Source organism: Siphateles boraxobius, unplaced genomic scaffold (genome assembly GCF_051911475.1).
Source record: "Siphateles boraxobius isolate OS27281-9 unplaced genomic scaffold, OSU_SipBor_1 32, whole genome shotgun sequence".
In the NCBI taxonomy this organism is placed as follows: Eukaryota; Metazoa; Chordata; class Actinopteri; order Cypriniformes; family Leuciscidae; genus Siphateles; species Siphateles boraxobius.
This window is the reverse complement of record NW_027508942.1, coordinates 5,755,914-5,780,787: the sequence shown is the minus strand read 5'-3', so window position 1 is coordinate 5,780,787 and position 24,874 is coordinate 5,755,914. Positions and strand designations below refer to the sequence as shown.

The window sequence follows — 24,874 nt, the reverse complement described above, 5'->3', positions numbered from 1 at the left end:
AACCCAATTAAATCACGTAAATCTCTCCACCATTCAAATGCCGATCCGATGTTGATCCTGGTTTATTTACGCGCGTACTTTCTTTACTATTGGAATTCCAGGGTTTATATCTCACAACTTCGACTTTATATCTCACAATTTGTTTTGTTGAGAAATTATTTATAAACTCAATTATAAATTTATAAACTCTCAATTGTGATATAAACTCGCATTTCTGAGAAAGAATAATGATATTAGTAAAAAACTGATGTCACAGAAGTTCCCGGCCCGTTGTGTCCAGATGACAGCAGGTGTTTCTGTCATTCCTTGAGAAAAGGACATTTTCTTGCGGCTGAAAGCCCCATTCCCACAAACACAATAATGATGGGCGGAAGCAGGCGCAGCTGTATCTGGTATGAAATGAATTTGCAGAATTTGATAAGCTGTCATCTCTGACAGTCCGGCCGAGGCATTTGTCACGGGTTCAGTAAACTAATCTCATTCGAGGAGAGCGTTTGACTTCAGAAGAGCATCTGGATTCAATTTCACACGGGCCGCTGAGATTTGCATAGAAAATAAATAAAAAACAATAACTGAAAATATAATGGCAGAACTGGACAGAATGGAACTGACAAAAGTGACAGAAACACATTCAGATTTTACCAGAAGGAGCAAAAAATGATTGACCTTTACAAGATATTCAAGTTCTTCGAGAAAAAAAAAACTGTCTTTTTGTGTTTAATGTGAAAACATGTCCAGGTGACATTTCATACAAAAATCAAAAGGAATTATATTTCACATAAACAAAGCCCATTGTGATTTTTTTGGATTATTTTCATATCAAATCAGCACTTTGTTTCTCATAACTGTAATATAGATCTTTTACTTTACAGTTGTTTTTGCTGTAATTCTCATTGTTTTCAATAGTGATTCATTACTACACCATAACAAAAAAGATTATTGGAGTATGTTTTACAAGAAAATACTATTTGTTTTTTCTACTTCAAAATTTCATATTTAATTAAATGTGTTACTCTGCATTTCATTGAAATTAATTGTGAAATTTACTAGCAAAGAGAAAACTGTGTATACATACATTTTTTTTCAATGAATTATGCTAACTTTATACAGTATTGTAGTAAAATATAAAATACATTTACATAAAACATTATAATACGATTACAACTTAAAAGCAGTACAAAAACTTATAAACCCTACAGTTATAATATATATTTTTGGTTTTTTTTGTCAGATTACAATAATGAGACATTGAAGGAATTTGTTTTACTGTTATGAAAATAATGCAAAATATAATTTCTTATCGTTTGAGGTGAAATGCAATGTGCACATGGTCTTGACAAGTTTAATAAACGGAAAATATCATTTTTTTTCGATGGTCTAACTACAAGTAACTTTGCAACTCCATGTCAGCTAACTCTCATTAGAGTATTAGTAGGGTTCGGGTTAGTGGAATCAGTAGACATGTAGATGCAACGTTACTAATAGTCAGCATAATATCTGTTGAGGAGCATCAAAATAAAGAGTATTTAAGCAGAGAGGTGATTATTTAACAGAGTTTATACTACAGGGTCGGGTTGCACCAGCCGTTCCTAAGTTCGTTCTTAAATTGGAACGTAAAGTCCACACCAGAGGCGTAGTAACTACTAGCTAGTTTGTAACTAACTCTGTACTTTGTTCCGTTGCACTATTTGTTCGTAAGGTAGAACGTAGCTAGTAGGTCGTAAGATCTCCGTAAAGTAATGCGTAGTCACATAATATGACGTTTAGCCTCGATGATCCAATAGCAGCCTTCAAATACGTGAGCAGAAGTTGTGTTGATTCTAACTTCTTTTGCCTCACGTTACTAACGGTAAAAATAAGTTTCCATTAAATACGATAGCCTACCTGATCACGAATAACATAAGTGTTTTTATATGTAAATAACATTCAGAAACTGTTTTTGAAATGAAATTAATAAGGATCAATAAATAAATATTGATACAAAAAACATAAGAAATTACGTTTATTGATTATGACTGATATTTGATATGCACACAACGGAGCTGTTTAGGACAGGTTGGTGTTAAAGAGCCGCTAACAAAGTTATCTTTTCACATAATCTTCTCTCTCTTAAAATGTAAGCGAGTTTAAATGTCGGCATTATCATGTGTCTAAAGAATTGAAGTCTGTCAGGTAAAAGAAGAGCTTATAGATGCAGTTCAGTCGGTCTGATATTTCAGTCCAAACGTTACTCCTGATCGGAGGCTGCCATAATAATTTAGTTTATACGTAGAGTTAAGCTTCAACTGAGTTTAATGGTACAACGCAAAAGTATTTAGAAGTGCATAAGTCGTAACTTAGTGTCCATTTACGTCAAAACTAGGCTAAGTTGTAACTTACGCACAGCCGGTGCAACCGGCCACAGGGCCGTTGAATGCTTGAATCTGATTGGTTGACGAACGTTCTAAGGTGTGCAATTATTTTCAGGGAAACGCACGGCTAAAGTAGTTCCAGCAGGTTTGACCGCATTACAGCTCCATATCACTCCGCATAGTTGACTGTAATGATGGAAAATAGGATACAATTCATAACAAGAAAAAACATGCAGCCTCATGCGCTTGATCTGCAATTTTCGATGTCTAAATTCACTGTTAATGGAAACGTGCAGTTTAATTTTAATAAATAAAGTATATAGTCCTATCAATAATCAATAGAAAATTAAATACATCTTTCTCTCTCTCTCTCTCTAATAACTGCATTAATAACTGCATAAAGCCAGGGACACACTTACTCTAAGGCCGGTTATGAATGTAATTTGATACTTATGACTGATCAGTGTTCAGCGCGTTCAGTGTGTGTTCACAGTAAGACCTGCTACAGTCGATGGAAACAGTCAGTCTCGAATGTTTCAGCGAGTCGTAAGTGTGTGTCCAGCATTAGTCTATCAGTGGCTCAAACCGTTACTCTAAAATGACGTTTTGGGATTACCAACGGAGGCATGGGATTAGATGTGTAAGAAATTAGTCCTATATACAAGAGCATTTTAATGACAAAAACTTGAGAAACGTCTTGAAATACATCATCTGAACAATGTTTTGAGAAGTGGTAATTATTATTACATATTTCAACGGCCTGTCGTCAATTATTCCTTACAAAGAGTATTTAAAGGTGCAGTGTGTGATTTTTAGCGGCATCTAGTGGTGAGGTTATGAATTGCAACCAACAAAAGTTACGGTGGCCGACAGGAAGTGATGTCATCGTCTGAGACAGCAGAGTAGCCAGTTCAGCAATGAGGTTTCTTTACAAGGATAAATTAAGACATTATGCTTACTTATTTATTCAGTAAAACTATATGTTATTGAGAATTTTATTGTTACTTGTTCATCATTGTGTCAGTGTTTTATTCGCTGAACTAAGCTTGCTTCCTTGCACGAAGAGCAACATAGTTACGAAACTCGTTTGTCCATTTAGGGCCACTGTAGAAACATATCGGCGCATTTCAATGATCGGGAACCCGCGGTGTGTGTAGACAGAAACTGCTCATTGTAACGTAATAAAAATATAACGGTTCATTAAGTGAGGTCTTTATACACCAATGAAAACTTCTTTTTCAAGGTAGTGAGGAAACGCGCTCTGCGGCGCTGTGTGTTCGCTGTAGCGCTGTGTGTTCGCTGTAGCGCTGTGTGTTCTCTGTAGCGCTGTGTGTTCTCTGTAGCGCTGTGTGTTCGCTGTAGCGCTGTGTGTTCGCTGTAGCGCCGTGTGTTCTCTGTAGCGCCGTGTGTTCGCTGTAGCGCCGTGTGTTCGCTGTAGCGCCGTGTGTTCGCTGTAGCGCCGTGTGTTCGCTGTAGCGCCGTGTGTTCGCTGTAGCGCCGTGTGTTCTCTGTAGCGCCGTGTGTTCTCTGTAGCGCCGTGTGTTCGCTGTAGCGCCGTGTGTTCGCTGTAGCGCCGTGTGTTCGCTGTAGCGCTGTGTGTTCGCTGTAGCGCTGTGTGTTCGCTGTAGCGCTGTGTGTTCGCTGTAGCGCTGTGTGTTCGTTGTAGCGCTATGTGTTCGCTGCAGCGCTGTGTTCGCTGTAGCGCTGTGTGTTAGCGCTGTGTGTTCGCTGTAGCGCTGTGTGTTCGCTGTAGCGCTGTGTGTTCGCTGTAGCGCTGTGTGTTCGCTGTAGCGCTGTGTGTTCGCTGTAGCGCTGTGTGTTCGCTGTAGCGCTGTGTGTTCGCTGTAGCGCTGTGTGTTCGCTGTAGCGCTGTGTGTTCGCTGTAGCGCTGTGTGTTCGCTGTAGCGCTGTGTGTTCGCTGTAGCGCTGTGTGTTCGCTGCAGCGCTGTGTGTTCGCTGCAGCGCTGTGTGTTCGCTGCAGCGCTGTGTGTTCGCTGCAGCGCTGTGTGTTCTCTGTAGCGCTGTGTGTTCGCTGTAGCGCTGTGTGTTCGCTGTAGCGCTGTGTGTTCTCTGTAGGGCTGTGTGTTTTCGCTGTAGCGCTGTGTGTTTTCGCGGTAGCGCTGTGCTCGCTGTAGCGCTGTGTGTTCGCTGTAGCGCTGCTGTGTGTTCGCTGTAGCGCTGTGTGTTCTCTGTAGCGCTGTGTGTTCGCTGCAGTGCTGTGTGTTCGCTGTAGCGCTGTGTGTTCGCTGTAGCGCTGTGTGTTCGCTGTAGCGCTGTGTCCGCTGTAGCGCTGTGTGTTCGCTGTAGCGCTGTGTGTTCGCTGTAGCGCTGTGTGTCCGCTGTAGAATGTGTGTTCGCTGCAGCGCTGTGTTCGCTGTAGCGCCGTGTGTTCTCTGTAGCGCCGTGTGTTCGCTGCAGCGCCGTGTGTTCGCTGAAGCGCTGTGTGTTCGCTGTAGCGCTGTGTGTTCGCTGTAGCGCTGTGTGTTCTCTGTAGCGCCGTGTGTTCGCTGTAGCGCTGTGTGTTCGCTGTAGCGCCGTGTGTTCTCTGTAGCGCCGTGTGTTCGCTGCAGCGCCGTGTGTTCGCTGAAGCGCCGTGTGTTCGCTGTAGCGCTGTGTGTTCGCTGTAGCGCTGTGTGTTCGCTGTAGCGCTGTGTGTTCGCTGCAGCGCTGTGTGTTCGCTGTAGCGCTTGTCTGTTCGCTGTAGCGCTGTGTTCGCTGTAGCGCTGTGTGTTCTCTGTAGCGCTGTGTGTTCGCTGTAGCGCTGTGTGTTCACTATACCGCTGTGTGTTCGCTGTAGCGCTGTGTGTTCGCTGTAGCGCTGTGTGTTCGCTGTAGCGCTGTGTGTTCACTATACCGCTGTGTGTTCTCTGTAGCGCTGTGTGTTCGCTGTAGCGCTGTGTGTTCACTATACCGCTGTGTGTTCTCTGTAGCGCTGTGTGTTCGCTGTAGCGCTGTGTGTTCACTATACCGCTGTGTGTTCTCTGTAGCGCTGTGTGTTCGCTGTAGCGCTGTGTGTTCACTATACCGCTGTGTGTTCGCTGTAGCGCTGTGTTTTCGCTGTAGCGCTGTGTGTTCACTATACCGCTGTGTGTTCGCTGTAGCGCTGTGTTTTCGCTGTAGCGATGTGTTCTCTGTAGCGCTGTGTGTTCACTATACCGCTGTGTGTTCACTGTAGCGCTGTGTTCGCTGTCGGCTACGCTAGAAACATGACCACACAATATGTCAACCTCCATAGAAGGAGCCCGCGGTTATGGAGATATAAATGTCTCATTCTAAGGTAATAAAACATAACGGTTCATTAAGTAAGCTCTTTATACACCACTGAAAACATAATTATGGATCTTATATTTCGTTTCTTTCAATAGATCCTCAGAAATATTACACAATGTACCTTTAATCGACTAATACTGTAATGATATATAGTCACAAAGTTACTTGTAGTTGAAATGTCTAAAGTGGGCCATAGAAATACCAAACTACCTTATACAAACAAATTTTCTCAGGCGTGATAAAGTGAATATTTACATGCTCAGCAAACACACACACACACTAGGGGTGGCACGGTACATGAAAAAACATCCGAACCGTTCGGTTCGCTTGTCTCGGTTCGCAATGTAACTCATGCCCGTGACCTCAGACAGTGTTTACTTTTCGCGCGAAATAAGAGATGTGTGGACAATGGACATACGTATGAGGCTTGTTCGACTTGAACCGGCGCTGCACAGACCGATCGATGAATAACATCAAAGTACCGCGAGAGCAACGGCTCCGTATGCTTTTCAATCACTCTCGCGGTACTTTCATGTCATAAACCGATCGATCTGTGCAGCGCCGGTTCAAGTCGAACAAGCCTACAGTAAAAGTGGAGTATGGAGTGCTGCAGGTCTCGTCACGTATAGAAATGTCTAGTGGGAGATATAAGGAAGGCTAACCGGAGTTGGAGGATGCGCCAGCGTCGTATAAGTCCGGTGTGTGGGAACATTTTGGATTTCATGTTACCTATGATATTTAAATACAGTGACACCAAGTTTAGATAAGAACTCCAGTCATATGTTTCCAAATACTGCACTTTAATTTCAAGTGAAAAAAATGTATTCTCACTCTCAGGGCATAGAAGCATTGTTGATACTGTTTTTGTGTTGAGGTTGAACTTATGTTTCACTTTATGGTTTTGGCCTTTGCTATTGTTATAGCCTCATTATAGGCAATTATGTGTAACATATTTTGACTTATTTAAAAGATAGTGCTTTAAGAGTTTCTCTCTTTTTCTTTTAAAAGATAAACATTTTGTAAGAGCTACACTGACGTTGACAGTTTGATAAATGCAAGTTAATTTTAATCTTTGAGTGCTAAAAATGCACATAAGTCCCTGTAGAGGTAGCACTACACATTCTCCTTTTTTACCAAATAAACAAAAGCATTTCATCAATGTCTTCTCTCTTGCTGTATCAAAATGTCACCTAGCTTTACTCAGAGATGGTCTCAATAATGTGCTTAAAGTCAAGTCAAATTCAGTTTGTGATATACATTTTTTTAATACTGTATCCTGAATTGTGGATAATTAAGCTATAGCCTATATCATATGCTGAAGTACATTTCTGGAGTGTTAAAGATTAAAAGAAAAATAACAACAAGAACCGTACAGAACCGAAAACCCTGACCCTAAAACCGTGATACGAACCGAACCGTGGGTTTTGTGAACCGTGCCACCCCTAACACACACACACGCACACAGATTGAGCTGCGGTGTGTTTCAGCAGAATCAGCTCAACACCTGAGATCAACACCTTCTCCAAGACAAGTGAAATTCTCAGCTTTTTACCGTCTGTCTGCATTTCTCAGCCGCAGCGCTTCAAGACGAAGGTGCAAAACTACATTTAATTCAAATCAACTAGCCTGAGGTTTGTCTAGTCCATCTTAAGGACAGCCGTTATATCAGGTGGTTTATTACCATCAGACACTAAACGCAGAACAAATTTTTAACAATTTAAAATTGATGTTAAAATATATTTAAAAAACAATATCAAAAAGTAAAAACTACACAGCTGTTTAATAGGCACAAGTTTTTTCTGTAAATATCTTTCTTTTTTCTTTCTTTTTTGTTTTTCTCCCCATTTTGTTTACCCCTGACATGTAATGGTTATATGTACTCCTGTATTTAAATTATGTTTTGTTTTTATTAAAATGCAATAAAAAAATGAATTTTTTTGGGGGGAAATCGCATAAAAAAACAACACTGGATGGAAACACCGAGATATTTTGTATCCAATAAGAAGTCATGAGCATAAACTACGATATAAACACATTTACTGAATAAATCCCTCAATAAACTCATGTGACTTTGCTCAGCATCAGCTGTGATTGGATAACTGGAGTAGCCAGTGGACCAATGGCGTCGCAGCGTCTCTAATGTTGGTTTGGTGTTTCTGAAACGCCGGAGTGGAAGTGTGTGATCAGAATGATTGTGTTTATTCCCTCCAGAAGCGTCACACACACACGAGTGTGTTCCCGAACACCAGCATCCGAACGCTAGAGAACATAACAGCGTTTATTGTGTTTCGTCTGACGCTCGACACACACTCGTTTATGATGGAGGGAAAAAATCACTGATAATCATTGATGAAAGATCACTGATTTATCACTAATAATTTGCACCAACACATGGGATGGAAACACTGCAAATGTTTCATGCAATATTCAAATTTTCTGTATAATTAAATGAAAGTGCTGACACGGGTCTCAAAATACATATCTGAGCCTGTTTATTAAAGTCACATTGATATTTATGGCTGAAAGCAGAGATGATTGAGAGGAAACATGTTTGCTGTGAACATGGAAACATCGCCATCAATCCTGTTTATACACCGCTGAAATCATGAGCATGTCAGACTAAAACAACAAGTCACCCATTCAAAATAATATACATAAATTCACAAGTAGGCAAAATTGACAAGCTTTTTGATCCAAATGAGAAACAAACATTCAGTCGTACAGCAGAAACTATAGCAAATGTGCATTATATTGTTTAAATTAGATTTTTTGCATTATCCAACTTTTGAAATGACGCTAAAGGCCCGATTCCCACAGAGATTTATAGCTATAACAGTAATTTTATAGTTTTAATCTTTAACAGCATAATCCACAGCACAACTAATGATAACGACACAGACAAACTCATCGAGTCCACTTTAAGAATGATTTTTTCCAGCTGATGAAGGATAAAAACATTGACAGCTAATCAGAATCCTCCCTGCTTTAAAGAGACAGATGACATAAAGAGAATATACCAAATGTTATTGTGATATGGTTATCATTATAGTTATTGTTCTTATTGTGAACGGCCTTAATTAACTGTATAGATGCACAATTAAGTCTATTCAAAGAGGAAAAAATATGCATTTCCAAAATGCTCTCCAACAGGTGCAGGATCAAATGAAAGATATTTTCCCATTTTTCATGTGTATAATAAATGCACAATACAGTTTACTTTTAAATATTGCCAGATATTTTTTCTCTCTCTTTCTCTCAACAAAAATAAACAAATATATTAAAAAAGAAATCATTCAAACACAATCCACTGATTCAACTATGCGAATGCAGATCTTTAAACGCTCTGGTCTCTTTCACATCCCTGTCTGAGATGATTTTACACTCAGTTGTAGACGAGCAGTGATGAATAAAATACTTTTATAAAGCAGACTGTGTTTAAGACTGCGGACGACATGCATCATGTTACTATTTGGACGGTTATTCAGAGATAAATCCTTTTTAGGTAAATGCATCTGTAATGTGGGTCCATATGTGTCAGAACGAGGTGACACGACTGAGTGTGTGTGTGTGTGTGTTTTTGTGTGTGTGTGTGTGTGTGTGTGTGTGAGAGAGAGAGAGAGACTCACAGGCATTGTTTGTCCACCATGGAGACTGTTAATAGCAGCCTGAGCTTCTGCATGACTGGAAAACTTTACAAAAGCACAGCCTGTGGAGAGAAGGAGAGAGAGAGAGAGAGAGAGAGAGAGAGAGAGAGAGAGAGAGAGAGAGAGAGAGAGAGAGAGAGAGAGAGGGGGAGAGAGAGAGAGGGGGAGAGTGAGAGAGAGAGGGAGAGAGAGAGAGAGAGAGGTTAGTTAACTAGTCATTTTAAGGTGAACATAATTCATTAGTATTAGAGTCATGCTGCCTCTGCTGTGTCAATAGAACAGACTGGTTATTGCATTTATTTCATAAACTAATATGGCAATATTTTAACCAAAGGAAAAATAAACTCTATACAATAAGGTTTCAATAATGTACAAATTTGGCGTCAGTAAGATTCTTTTTATTTGAAAGAAATGAATACTCTCGGCTGATTTATAATGAGCAATAGAATCAGAGATAAATGAAGCAGTTTTGCTGATTCTGGAAGTGCAGCGTTTCCTGATTTGTGTTGCTTTTGTTTAGAAACACAGAATCTAAGTGAATTATATGGATTAATATAGATTTACCCATCATGACGTCCTAAAGACAGAGAGTTAGAGCCTTACTACGGTAATAAACGTCGAGACGGACTCAAAACCTTCACATTCACATTAATAACTATAACTAACACAATCTTTAAAAAAAAGTTTGTGAAGTCAAGCCAATATATATTTATTATATTTTTAAATGCATACATTGTATGCATTTATATGCATATATATATATATATATATATATATATATATATATATATATATATATACATTGTATGCATTTATATGCATATATATATTTATATATACATCACATATACATGCATATACTGTATAACAAATTCAATTTAAGATATATTATTTACATATTTATTACATTTTAAATGCACATAATATATATTATTATTTTTACTATATATAAATATATAAATGAGATATTTATATATATATATGTGTGTGTTAAAAAAAAAAACATAATTATTAAAAGTTTTCCCAAGTGAGAATGTGCCAATATGCTGTTGAATTAATACTAAGTGAACCCACACACACACACACGCACACACACACGCACACGCACGCACGCACGCACGCACGGACGCACGCACGCACGCACGCACGCACGCACGCACGCACGCACACACACACACACACACACACACACACACACACATATGCATTTGTTGCTGGATTCCATGCAAACTTCCTCAAAGGGAAGAAAGCAGAAAAGCAGAGAAGCCAGATGATAAATCAGTGTGAAGAAGAGACGCTGTGATACGATCTCCTGCATCTCATATTGAGGATTCTTCTGGTTCCTCTGAACACTTTAACCTTTCCACAGACAATAACCGGAGCCGCCGAGGGAAACACAGCACAAACATCCATCTAACAAACCCAGCAATCATCAAACCTGCGTGACCCGATCCGCTCGAGAGCCAGAGGACGACTTTTACTTCCCGCAAACAAGATGCATTAATGCCGGAGAGAGTGACGAGGCTCGATGACACACTTTCATGAGACGGAACACACTTCAGAAGACCAGAACAGCTTCAGACATGACCAGCACACTTTCAGGATTTAAAATCTTATGGTTAGAGAAAATTATTTCATTTTCAGGGACAGGAATTCATGGGATACCAGCGCTGCTAAAGCTCCATTATTCAGGACAGAAATCCAGACAAACTAGAAGTGAAACACGAGGGAAACATCATTAACAGCACGGCAGGTGTAAACCTGTCATAATATAATAAATTACATCTTTTTAATATCTTAAATGTTTCACCCAGACCGCAATGAGATTGAACAGAGAGCAAATGGAGTCCTTAAAGTTTCTCAAGAGAAAAAGAAACCCAGTAATCGAATGTGTAGAACTAGATATTCACAAGAAAAATCTCTGTATGTTGAAGCTGCTCCACTAGTGTCACCAAACACAACTGAGAAAATAATGTCCGTATTAGGGCTGCACAATTAATCGAATTTCTAATTGCGATTACGGATGCCACGGTTACGTAATTGTTCAAAGCCGCGATTACAAAAGAAAATCCACTCTGCGTGTGTGTGTTTAGAGCATAATTATGTTATGAGAGGCGAATCACGACTACTTCAGAAAACCCAGCACAATATGACATACCAGGCAGTAGGGATGGGACGATTACCGATTTCACTATAAACCACGATAAAATGTACTGACAGTTAGTAATATTGTTTAAAATTCAATTATCATTAAAACCGTGTTTGATTATCGCGATTTTAATAACTCACTATAAATCCTGTCCAGCCAGCAACAGTCTGACGCAGGCGCGCAATGTTGGGGTTTTTCTTTTTATTCGAGAAGGAATGGCGGAAGGCAGTGACCGTGTTCGGGAGATTTTTCAGCCCTTTAAGAGGACCAAATCTGAGGTGTGCTCATATTTTGGCATTTACAAAAATCCTGAGGGAAACTTAATCAAGGATGGTCACTCTGTCTGCAGAACATGCACAAAAAATTCGCTGTGATAGAGGTAAACACTTTAAATCTGCCAAGCCGTCCTGTGTGACCATCATCCCTTGTTGTAGCGAACGCAAGGCAAGTTAACTTTGATCTCAATACTAAAACTACGTCTGGGAAATAATTGGACACAAAATGTTGTTTTGAATTGAAATATTTTATCTCACTCACTTGAAATAAACTTGAAGCCTCCGCGAAGAAAAGTTCGCAGCAATAAGTGTCTTTGAGCCAAAGACGAACGAACAAGTTCAAACAAGACTATGAAGAGTGACATTTAAGAGATAATAATGTACATTCATTGTAGACTTATAACATAGATTTTTTTTTACCACATATTTACGGGGACATATTGAATAGAGATTAATGTCTCTATCCTTACTTGTTAAATCCATTTTGTACAGCGGACAAAACTCGTCCAGACAAGATGATCACAACAATGTTATCAAATTCTGTAAACAATAAATCAACTCTGATTTCATTTTCAATACAATCAAAAACGGAGACGCAAGATGACAAGTTGTATTTGAATGAACTGAGAGCGCGCGTCCGTACATGGATGTGCGCTGAGTTATAATGCGTTGCTATTGACGACGGTCATTATAAGGAAGGAAATGCCACAGAATAGAATCTTACTTTAAAAAGTGCATAGAGCTGCTCGTTTTATTTGTTGTTTGTTGATTCTCAAATATAAAACTGTTTGTTTTCAGTGTGAGCATCAGTTCTTTTTTAACACTTTCATCTTGTTTTAACAAAACCGTGATAATATTGATAATCACGATAATACGGTCACTATAATCGTGATATGAAATGTTCATACAGTCCCATCCCTACCAGGCAGTGACATAAGTATACGCTGAAATAAAAAGCCTTTTTACCTTCACTTTAATGTCCTGTCAGCCGGTATACTGTGCTCGTAGCGCGCACTCTTCAATTGCACGCGCAAATGCGGCGGCGCGCGCTGTGTATCGCTTCACTGTATAAAGTGCAATAGAAACTACGTGCATGCAACGTCGTTACAATGTAAATTATTAAGTCACGAAATAAAAGTAAAATACCAATAAATCACGTGTTAGCTGAGAAGGATTTGCATGCAGGTGTGATTTTCAGTCTATTCACCAGGAGCTGTTTCATTAACAGTTCTTGTTAGTATTGTGTATTTACCATGGTAACTGTCCTTTCCATAACCCAAAAATGCCACTTTATTTTCACTTTGTGTTATTTTTTATATTATTAAATGACTGTGGTGGCTCATATCAACATTGTATTAACAAAAACTAGTTTGGGACTGCTATTGAATTGCTTTAGCATAGTCCTAATGTTTTTCTTTACTATGACTCATTCTTACAATTTATGTGTATGTTAAGTAAAGGGGGACAGTACTTGTGTGTGTTTTAACAATTTTTGTGTAAACATGTATTATAATATGCCTATATATATGTGGCGAACAGGACGGCCGAGGGACGTGAGAGAACGGCGCGAGGCTGGCGGTGCGATTGGTAATGAGCAGCACCTGTATAGCACACCGGTCTCGCATCTCTCACGGAGGAGCGGAAGCATAAAGGAGGAGCGACGACGTTGATGATCGAGAGAGGAACAGGCCTGTATTTTAGTTGAGTTTTGTTTTTTGTATTTGTGTTTTATTTTAGCCAGCAGTCGTCCGCGAGGGGCTGCTGGCCGTTATGTTTATTTTAGGTTAGCCAGCAGTCGTCCGCGAGGGGTTGCTGGCGGTATTTTAGTTTGGTTTGTTTTATTTTAATAAAGTTTATTTGAATGTTCGCCGGTTCCCGCCTCCTTCTTCCCTGAACATTGCTACAATATATTCAATGTAAATTGTGATAATCGCAATTAAAATTTCAAGGGAATAATCGGCAATTATGATTTGTCATAACACTGGAGCGCTAGTCCGTATCCAAGCAAGTTTAAAACATTCCATCCATCAATCAAACCGTTAGCCCCGCCCCAAACTCACATGATTGGGGCGGGGCTTGGCGGGGATTGGCTGAGTCAGAACTCGGCAGGATATGCCACACAAACCAACAGTTCAATGTTTCAGGAAGTCAAACTAATGGCTCGTTTCCACTGAGCAGTACGGTACAGTACGGTACGGTTCGGGTCAGTAAACCATGATCCGGCTAGCGTTTCCACCGCCAACAGTACCCTACTTGATAGGCGTGGTGCTTGCAGGAAAGAAGCGATCAACGTCATTTTCGCGCGAAGAAGAAAGCGACAAAGTAAACACTAATGGATGGCATACAGCAGATCTTGTCCTTGCTTCTCGGCATGTTTGTCACAAGAAGACAAGCGCCGACATTAGGCATTTCTCAATACCAAGTACGCAAAGTTCTCAGCAGAATGACTCCCGAGGACGCGAGTCCGGTAATTCTACAAATGGAACAGCGCGTTCTTGAAAGCGTCACTCAGCTCGCTCTGCATGTACATTTTAGGCAACAATAAAACGAAATATATTATAAAACACCACTCTGTCCCTTTTCGTTTTCATTTAAATACATTTTAAACATTATAGGCACACAAATGTGGTTCAGGCATTGTATAGACCTGATTATATTATTTACTGCATGTTTAACGTTAGCCTATTTATAACAAAACGAAATATAAAACACAACCCTGCATCTTTTCGTTTAAATTTTAAAAATATTAAACATATTTCCAGGCAATATTTGCATTTGTACAAATTTTGCAATAAACAACATTACAGTGATAATCTTGTAATAAAATAAAAAATGACAAAACTCAACCCAGTTAAATTTCAGTTTTAGCAATAATAGCCATTATAAAAGTATAAGTAAAAGGTAACGTTACAAGAAAGCTATACAATAAGTGATAAAGCAAAGTCAAATATTCAGTCAAATATACAAATTCAGCGCTGGTCTAACATTAACGTTACAACGGAAAAGTTAAATAGCCTAAATATATGAAACTTCACTTAGCCCTCAGCCAAAACGATTGGCCAGGGAACGAATTATCGATTCACGAGACCAAAGATCACCCGTTAAATTTACACAAGACGAATTACCACTACAGAGTCAGCGGCAAACGTCAGAACGACTAGCCGAGGAAAGGCTGTTCCAGGCGGGGAACATGAGCGCCGAGCGCCCAGTGATCGCCTGGAATGGATCAAATTATCATAAATCATTATAAATAAACCACAGATTTGAGCTTTAAACAACTACATTCTCGTCTGAAAAACTCTTAAAACTACATTTCGTGAAAGAATAACCGTAGTATTATATTCCTACTGTATATTAAAAAAATGGCGCTGCTTTTGTTGTCATTCCCCTTGTAGCACGCGCAAGTGACGATACTCTGTCAACCAATCAGCGTTCTGCAGTGAGTCTAGCTCCACCCTTTAGTACCGTACCACTGTGCTAGGTACCCCAACGGAAGGGTACCCAAAAAGTGGTACGGTACGGTTCGGCTTTTTGGTACCATTCACAACTTTTGAAAGTGGAAACGCAAATAATTGCGTACCGTACCGAACTGTACCGTACCGTACCGCTCAGTGGAAACGAGCCATAACAGTGACTCTGAACATGAAACTGACACGACAAAAATTAAATATTACAAACTTTAAAACAATTTTTTTTCTTAAATTTGCGGTTGATGTCACTTCAGGTTCAGGTTGTAAACTACAAATTTGCATTACGTAACTTCAGTAAGGGTTTCAATGAATTCCCTTAGAAAGTCCATAGTATTCACATGTATGCATCATATATGCAAAAATAGTACAAATAGTAATATGATACTTCAAAACATGCACAGATAGAGAAATAAGAGATCAATTAAATTAATAAGAGAGATTTAAAGGTTTGTTTATAGATACTCAAAGTTAAAAGACAGACAAATATGAAGTGTGTTTACGACGACTACTTCAACTGTTGCTAATTACACACCATGCAAATGTAATCCACTTATTCAATAATCTTATTCAATTATATTCAATAGTATAATATATAGTAAAGTGTAATTTATTCCTGTGATCAAAGCTGAATTTTCAGCATCATTACTCCAGTCTTCAGTGTCACATGATCCTTCAGAAATCAGTATAATATGATGATTTGATGCTCAAGAAACATTTATGATTATTATCAATGCTGAAAACAGCCTCATATTTTAGTGGAAACTGTGATGCATTTTATTTTTCAGGATTATTTGATGAATAGAAAGTTCAAAAGAACAGCATTTATTTGAAACAGAATCTTTTGTAACATTATAAATGTCTTTGCTGTCAATTTTGATCAATAAAATAATTAAATTCTTAAAAAATAAAAACAATCTTACTCATTCCTAACTTTTGAACAGTAGTTAATTATAATAATTTATTTTCTATTGTTGGATGTCTTTGTAATAAAGTCATGATGTAATTCCATATACTTTTGTTTTAATTTTGCATTACTGGTTTGGTTATAATTGTCTCTAAACTCTAAACTACAGCCATGTTTTTAACGGTAGGGCCAAAAGCGTGCGTGCTAGTGCTAGAGCTAGTGCTAGAGCTAGTGCTAGTGCTAGTGCTAGTGCTAGAGCTAGTGCTAGTGCTAGTGCTAGAGCTAGTGCTAGTGCTAGAGCTAGTGCTAGAGCTAGTCACTCCCGGGCCTTGATCGGGTTTTTTGGCCCGTCGAATAGCTTGGTCCAAAGCAGGCCGGCTCGGGCTTGAGGAGTGGTTACGAACATGACTCCATGTACCAGCTAACATCAGCATTAAAGACTTTTTTAACATCATTTTAGCTCAAAACTCACTTTCAGACAGCAGCGAGTGTTTGAAATAACTTATATCGATCAGAATCCACTTCGGATCACAAACAGAAGGCATAAATAAGATAATGCGGCTCAAAGCTTATGTGCGCTAACCATTACTATAGTAAACATGGTAAATATGACCTCTTGAAGAAATCAGTCAAATCATGGGCTATCACAATCATGTATTTATTTTATTTGTCAGTACGTCTCGTTTGATATTCATATTTTGCTCCGCTATGTTTTTTCTGGAGTACTAGTTTCACTGACTTATAACTTTATTTCAGTGTGACTATTGTGCAATCTTGACACAAATTGATTCATTATGATAAACTTTTTATTGTAAACCTGTGGTAAAACATCGATGCTTGGGTTTTAAACCTTTAAGTAAACAACAAAAACACCAGCAAACGGCCGCTTTTATCATGTTCGTTTTTGGATCTCGCTAGTTTCCAGTGATTTCTTCCTGATTAATTTTCTGATCAAACTTCCATTTGTTGGTGAAATGATGGGTTTGTGTGACGTTGTTCGAGAGAGGTGTGTTTTACTGAAGCGCTGCAGAGCTTCAGGCCCGACGGTGGAGAAACAGCGCGTTTTTGGGCTCGATGCTCCAAACCCCATATATGCATTAGATGTCGCCTTGGCTTCGGCAGTTCATTGGAACGAATGCGTCAATAGAGCCGCCATCATGGAACGGGGAACCCTCCTCTTTAATGCATCAGCGTCAATGTAGGAAAAGGTCTAACGGAAATAAAATCACCATAATCGTCATGAATGCGATTTTCTATTTGTTTTGGTTCGTTCCAACGGTCAGACATGTATTTATCATTAAATCAAGAGGAATTTTAAAAAATTTACAAAATTTCACATTCTTGTGAAATGTAATCCCTTGCTGTCTGGTTTTTAGATTTCGTTCGTGTGAACATCCATACTCAGCACAAAAGTCCGGCATCATCCATGAATTCAGCGGTACCCATAGACAGCAAAAGAAATGGACACAGCGACCCCCTTGATTTCAAGGAAGAAACGTGAAGCCCCTTAAAAGCACTCACTTCCTGATGGCTGAGCGACTGCGCAGGCTCAAACTGAGCTTGACGACAGTCTTAAAGTTTTAAGTCTTCTAGTAGCTGTGCCAAGACAAATATGAATCACCTAATTCCTCAAAAACGTTGTTGAAATATTTTGTCCCGTTGCTTTTATGGACTCTCTATCTATGGGCTTCTCCTTGACTTTATTTCTCTATGTCCCCCGATTGCCTCATAGACATTAAAAGATTGCCTGCGAGCTTCTCCTCGTGTCTATACGGTAATTTCTTTACTGTGCGACAGAGAGTCGCGTGGTTATGACGCAATCGTTAGCCTATTTTTACAAAAACGGCTTCTACGAGGCCATAACGTAAGATACAAAGTAATGGAGCCTTTTATACATTGTCGTGTTTCTTTAGAAATAAATAATGGATAAATTAAGTCTTTGGACGCCTCAGATGTAAAGTTATTCGCTGTCAAAGTGACGCCAAAATGAATGAGTCAATGGAATGCTAACAGCAGGTGAAGTTCTGCTACAATGGCGGCCATTGTAAATATTAATGTTCCCTTCACCAACATAAGACAGTTCTGTGCATCTAACAAAAAAGGGTCTGATTCATATGTAAACCTCAAAACCTCACGAGCCAGTATTGTGTGTTAGCTCCATGTGAAGCAGCTCTGAGAGTAAAAGCGTCTGAAGGAATAGAGACAGAGCGTATTTAGGCCACGCCCACACCGGGGCGGAAAACAACCCAACCGTCTCCATTGACTTTGCATTGCGAGAGGCTGCCTCCTTGTCATTTATGACTTATAACAAAAAACAAAACAATGTCTAAAAGCTGCTGTGTGACAAGGTGTACAGCAAACAAGCTAAAAAAAACAGAAATACCTTTTTATAAGCTGTCGACTCCAAAAAACAGTTTGTTTCAGGACATAAAAGTGGATCAATAGAGACAGAGCGCAACTAGTTCTCGAACTACTCTGAGTCAAAATGCTACAGCTTAGCTTACATAAATATAATATATAAAACTGACATTTGGATATTTGACTTACCAATGACAAAATGTTTATTGCACACGTAGACATACTGAGTTTCAATATACCACAATTTACCCATTCTTCCTGCTGATGTTTCACCTCTTATTGCCTGTATCCACTTTTATCTCCTGGCTGGCTTTTACGGTTCGGAAGCTTATAAAAATGTATTTTTGGGTTATTTAGCTTGTTTGCTGTACACCTTGTCACACAGCAGCTTTTAGGCCTTTTTCTGTCGTTTGTTATAAGTCATAAATGACAAGGAGGGAGCCTCTCGCAATGCAAAGTCAACGGAGACGGCTGGGTTGTTGGGGGTGGTCTTCAGATTATGACGCGTTGCGCTCTGTCTCTATGAGAGAGTAAGAGGCAGAGAGTTGTGTGGGTGCTGACCCTTACTGGCCCCATCAGGCCCCCGTAGAACGGTGCACTCCTCTATCTGCCCCAACGACTCAAACAGACGCCGGACGTCGTCTTCGCTCTGCTGTTTTCCCAACATGCCCACAAACAGCTTCCGGTCTTCTGAGAGAGAGACAGAGAAAGACACAAATTACCTCACATTCGCTCATACACTAGCGTTATCAAAAGTACAGACTTCGGTACCAAGTCGATACGGAAATTTTAAAAATGTGACGCTTCGAGCGCAATCGTAAACGCCTCTGATTGGCTATTGTGTTCACGATAGGGTGACCACCATCAAATAAACCAAATGTGGGACGATTATAAGTTTGTGTGGGACAATGTGGGACATGTTACCAACACTAAAACATAACCTGAAACTGTTATGTTTATCTAACTTAATAAAAACATTTGTATTCTGACTTTCAGCTGATAAAAATTATGTTCTTTAGTCCCTTCCAGAAAACACCATTACATCATAATGTAACATAACATGTCTTTATTTTACATGTCATTTAAATTCAACATCAATGAGCCCAAAGGCAGCAGCCTCATGCAGAAACAGTTCTGACCAAGTCCAACTAAAATCCAACAAAATAAATGAACAAATAAAATATAAAACAACATGAAATTAGATCATTGACAGTCTTATATATCAAAAATATATTAAACCAAAAACTTTCATATTTTTAGAAAGGATGTTAATTAAAACAACCACAGCAGGCAACAAGTTTATAAATTCTGTATTTGTATCAGTGCAGGCATTGTCTTAGTTTGGCAGCACCGACGCTAACTTAGCTTAGCATAATGAATGGAATCATATGTTGTCAGGTAGCATGTCGTGAGTAAAAGTGACCCCCCCCCCCCCCCCCCAAAAAAAACCCCTAATTTACTTCTTGTGGCTAGCGTGTTCACAACAAGTACAAATAGCAATTCAGATTAAGACTAGGCGATTTCCTAGGCAGAGATTGACTTGGGACTATATTAGGGTGGAGCACAGGCAAAGCACTGCTACTTGAGCGCAGTCATATCACGCAACAGCTGATATCCCCCAACATACCGGCGTGAATATTAGCTGGCTATTTTTCCTACAGTAGACATAGTGAATGGCGATGGACATGGGGGATTTTGTGCGAGACGAAGAGGATGACTTCTCAGACAGTCATGATACAGAACCATACCTCTACGAACCAGAGTTTTCAGAAGAGGAGCTGCGTGCTCTGGATATAGACCGACAGAAGGAGGTTGCGATCGCTCAACAGCCTGAGGACGTGAGGATGAGAGCCAATTTTTTCGCAGGTAACGATAACAGCGATTTTTTTTTCAATTATGTTTTTCATGCTAAACAGGTTGAACTCAACATGAGATTATAATAGATGATGCAATTTGAACCATACTCTATATACAGCTTCTCAGCATCTATCTTACAACTGAATAAAGACACAGATTCACATAAGGAAGAGTAATAAAAGACAACTTACATGTGAACTTTTTTCTGCCTGTACTTTGAAAATGGATGGGACAGCCGTATCCTTCAGACGTAGTACCGTCTTTCTGGTCCTATATAGCATTTTTTCAACATAGTCCTCCAGTGCAAAATGCTCTTCGCAAACACGATACTGGCTAATTTTTTAGTGAGGTGTTGAAGTTCAGATATCCAGAGCAGCTAGCCATCAATTTCTCAATTCTGTGAAACATTACATTCGTGTATGTCCTTTGCTCGTTCTCACAACCTTTTGCTATGCAGGTAATTACCATGTTTGCTGTAACTTCTCAAACTAAACACAATCTTAAAGCGAAGATACTCAGTGCAGGTCAGGTCACGCCGGTATGCTGACGGAAGTCGTGGGATATCAGCTGTTGCGTGATATGACTGCGCCCAAGTAGCAGTGCTTCGCCTGTGATTCACCCTAATATAGTCCCAAGTCAATCTCTGCCTAGGAAATCGCCTAGTCTTAATCTGAATAGCTATTTGTACTCGTTGTGAATACGCGGGCCACAAGAAGTAATTAGGTTTTTTTTATCACTTTTACTCACGACATGTTACCTGACAACATGACGGATTCCATTCATTATGCTAAGCTAAGCTAACGTCAGCGCTGCCAAACTAAGACAATGCATGCACTGAGACAAAAATGCTTTTGCCCACCTAGCTTAATGTAGGGGAGACGGTGAACTAGCCCTATTTAAAAAAAAACGGTGGAGTTTTCCTTTAAATTTAAAATTAACTTATCCATTTGTTTTCTGACAGGGGACACAAGGAACGAATCACCGCTCCACATTTTGATTGACAGCGTCACAACCCACTCGTGACTGTGTTTACTCCTGTGCTTTCAACCATTGGAAAGGATTTTAAAAACGGCTGTTGTATTTGTACTTCTGACGAAGCGCTGTTAAATATAGGTGAAAAACTACGCCGCAAAAGAATAAATAAAATGCTTTCTTAAAAAGGCAAATAAACGCATGCACATTTTCTAAATATGATAATTAAAACCAGACTGATGAAAATGCGGGACATTTTCTCAATATGCGGGACAAGGGGTGAAAAATCAACCCAAAGCGGGACAGGTGCTCACCCTAGTTCACGAGCTCATTGGATTAGGGATGGCGAAAACTAAACATTTTCTTGACCGACCACCGAGCCTCATTAGCCGGTTGAAACCGGTTAACCGATTAGTTTAAAATATGCAACGCTATTTGAAATAACAGCCATTTCGAGCCGCGCCTGAAATTTCGCAACTCTGTCGCCGGCGCCGCGCTTCCACTCACGTCACTTTTTTAAAATCCCCTACAGCGCGAAACATGAGTCCCGCAAACGCGGCGCCGAGGAGCTTGTATGTAATCGGAGGACAAATGGCTCCTTAGTTTCGAAATGGTTTGGGTACAAGGTGATCGCGTTGAAAAAGGCATTAGTCTAGCGTTAGAAGCTCATTTGAAACATTGCCGCAGCTCATTTAAGAAAATGACATCTCCGTAGAGTTTGAGGATGCTAACAATAATAAAGAAATATGAGGATGATCATCATCACCTTATCTGTTACCACTGAAATGTAGATGTAATGTATTTCCAAATCTAAGCCCATCTTATGCAGAATGTTGCCTAATAGACTGAACACGATAAAACCAATGGATAAAACAGGCACTTTCAGAATGCGTAAAAGACGCACCGGCCAAGGCAGGTCTAACCCACTGTGTGCCTTCTAATAACGGACAGAACAAGTCACGTTTTCAGGTGATACATCATAGATGATGTAGGCCTACTGTAATTAAGCACTGTATCACACAAGTTGCAACTTACATCTGTGTCATTCTTTTTGGTGAAATGGTCCTACACACTACTTTTCTTTGCACGCTTCATCCTGTCGTCTGCCCTGGCTCTGACCTCCAGTGTTTTAGCCTGTAGCCTTTACTTTTCCCAAACCTTGTGAGCGCGCGAACCCAAACGCTGTGACCTCGCGCCAAATGTTTTTTATTGGTTTATTAAGTACAAACAGGCGAGTTATGAAAAATTGAGTGGGAGGGATTTGTTCACTTCACACAAAAATATCTTGGAATGAGATGGCTAACTGTAGTAGCGTTTAGTCCACTGTCTATAATAGCCTAATTTAGAGATCACTTTTTTTTTTTAACCGATTACCAACAACTTTGATCTGTTAACGTTGTTACGGTCAACCATCGGTCAAACGGTCATCGGTTAGCATCCCTACATTGGATAAGTCTCTGATTGGCTACAATGATCAACGCACGGGAGCGTTTGAGAGCACATGGAAGTGTGTGTTTAAAAGCATCTATCAACGGACCGGTCCTGCTTTCAAATGCTCCCGTGTGTGTGTCTGTGTAAGCGCTCGCTGAAGATTGATGTACATTTACAACATGTTTTTGAAGCGCTGGTCATTGTAGCCAATCACAGACATATTTGATGAGTGCGTGAACACAATGGCCAATCAGGTGTTTACAATTCCGCTCAACAGTTCTCAAAGCGTCACATTTTTTAAATTTCAGTATCGTTGCCGAAGTCTGCACTTTTGACAACACTAACATACACACAGAGTTCATGAGATCCAGCGGGATCTGTGACGTCACGAGAGATGAGGAGGAAAACACAACACTGCAAAACTAATATTTACGTCTTATTTTGTGCTTCCAGTACAAATATCTAAACATTCTTAACAAGATACGTTTACTTGAGAATAGAGCTGCAAGATTAATCGTTTAAATATCGCGACCTTGATTCAATCTCATTCATAAATGACTGTATCTATTAAACCTTTGACAGAATCAACATTCAGATCTGTGTTGGCGCTGCCAAGTTGTCATGTATAGGTATGAAACAGATTCAGTCTTTTCAGCCACACATTATAATTATTTCTGTCTTACAAATATTCATATTCTCACAGAAGTACTGGGACAAAAGTTTATAGTTGGGATCTAAACACTCAAAATAGAGTAAATCACCTTTTAAGAGTAACTTGGCGCTCCAAATAACGATTATATCGATTATCATTAAACCAGTAGGTGGCGACAAGTGACTGTTAAAAATTGAATCATTGAATCATTCATTCAAAAGATTCACTTCAAAAACGCTGATTCATCCAGTAATAAAACAAGTGAAGTATTTAGGTGAGTCATTGAATCATTCACTCAAAAGATTTGTTCAAAAATACTGATTCATTCATAATGAAACGAGTTAAGTCTTTATGAGTGAGTCACTGAATCATTTTAAATTTTCCCCCCAAATAATTTAGATTACTAAAACATTTGAAATAAATTGCAGCAATTAGCATTTTGTCAGAACCTCTAGTAAATTAGGTTATTTGGTTTTCGGCTAGTTGTCTGTTCAGAATAGTGGGAGAATCATGATCTCTGTTTGAAACCAAAAAAATAGTGATTTTCAATTTATCAAGAATCGTGCAACACTAGTAGAGACCAGAACAAATCTGTCCATGGGGTCAGAAAAAGAAACCATAAATAAATAAAAGGTCTCATTTGTTAACATTAGTAAATGCATAAACTTACATACTAACAATAAGCAATATATTTTACAGCATTTATTATTCTTTGTTAATGTTAGATAATAAAAATTTATTTTTTGAAGTCAAGGAACATACGCCAGCACAACAAAGTTCCAGACATGACACATCGTACACGTTCCTATCCACTATACGAGTGTTTTTACTGTACTTTCCGCTGTTTAATTGAATGTTCGTCCAGTAGAAGCACTTCAGCTCTGTGTTAATATCACAATCCTTTCATGCCAATGAAAAAGCTGGAGAGCTTGTAATCAATATTACATGCCCTGTTAACTGTATTTTATGGTTTTGTCAGGTCTTTTTGATACTGAACTCAGTAAGGAATTGCTGAAGAAATCAAAAGATTCAGAGGAAGAGAAAGCTCACGAGTGTGAAGGAGGAAAATAAGCCACTGTCGCATGTTATAGCCCTGAAATGCTGTACACATACAACTGTCTTTCCGATTGAGAACTGTTATTTGAAGATGTCGAGCTTCATTCACTCTTCTAAACACACCTGTATCCCCTCATTCATCATCCCCTCATCTCTTCAGGATGACAGCTTGTATTCCCTCCACATCGAGACTTACATAAGCTGTTTTAATGGAGATTTGCGCTGTATGAGCCCAGACTGATCATCTGTCTTCTGTACTGTACCAGAGCTTTACATTATGCATACGAGCCTTCAGAGAGCGGTGGGATACGACACTCATCCTGAGAGGAAGAGATCAGAGACTGCGACACACACTTATTCCACACTATACAAGTGATACGGCTGAGATTTAGCCGAGACATGGCTGAGATACGCCTGAGATTTAACTGAGATATGGCTGAGATACGGCTGAGATATGGCTGGGATACGGCTGAGATTTAACTGAG

General features: G+C 39.4%; 1 protein-coding gene across 4 annotated transcripts in view; it reads right to left on the bottom strand.

Annotated features, from left to right (window-relative positions):
- Window positions 1–24,874, bottom strand: part of celf6 (CUGBP Elav-like family member 6) — a 179,507-nt gene that overhangs the window by 41,186 nt on the left and 113,447 nt on the right. For 2 of the 4 annotated variants that reach the window (XM_077194680.1, XM_077194682.1), the window contains exons 4-5: window positions 18,983–19,111; window positions 9,248–9,327 (exon numbers count right to left, since the gene is read on the bottom strand). In XM_077194680.1, the coding sequence (XP_077050795.1) occupies window positions 9,248–9,327; window positions 18,983–19,111 (209 nt within the window). The remainder of the gene's footprint in view (window positions 1–9,247; window positions 9,328–18,982; window positions 19,112–24,874) is intronic. The other 2 variants (XM_077194681.1, XM_077194683.1) reach the window with 2 other exon arrangements.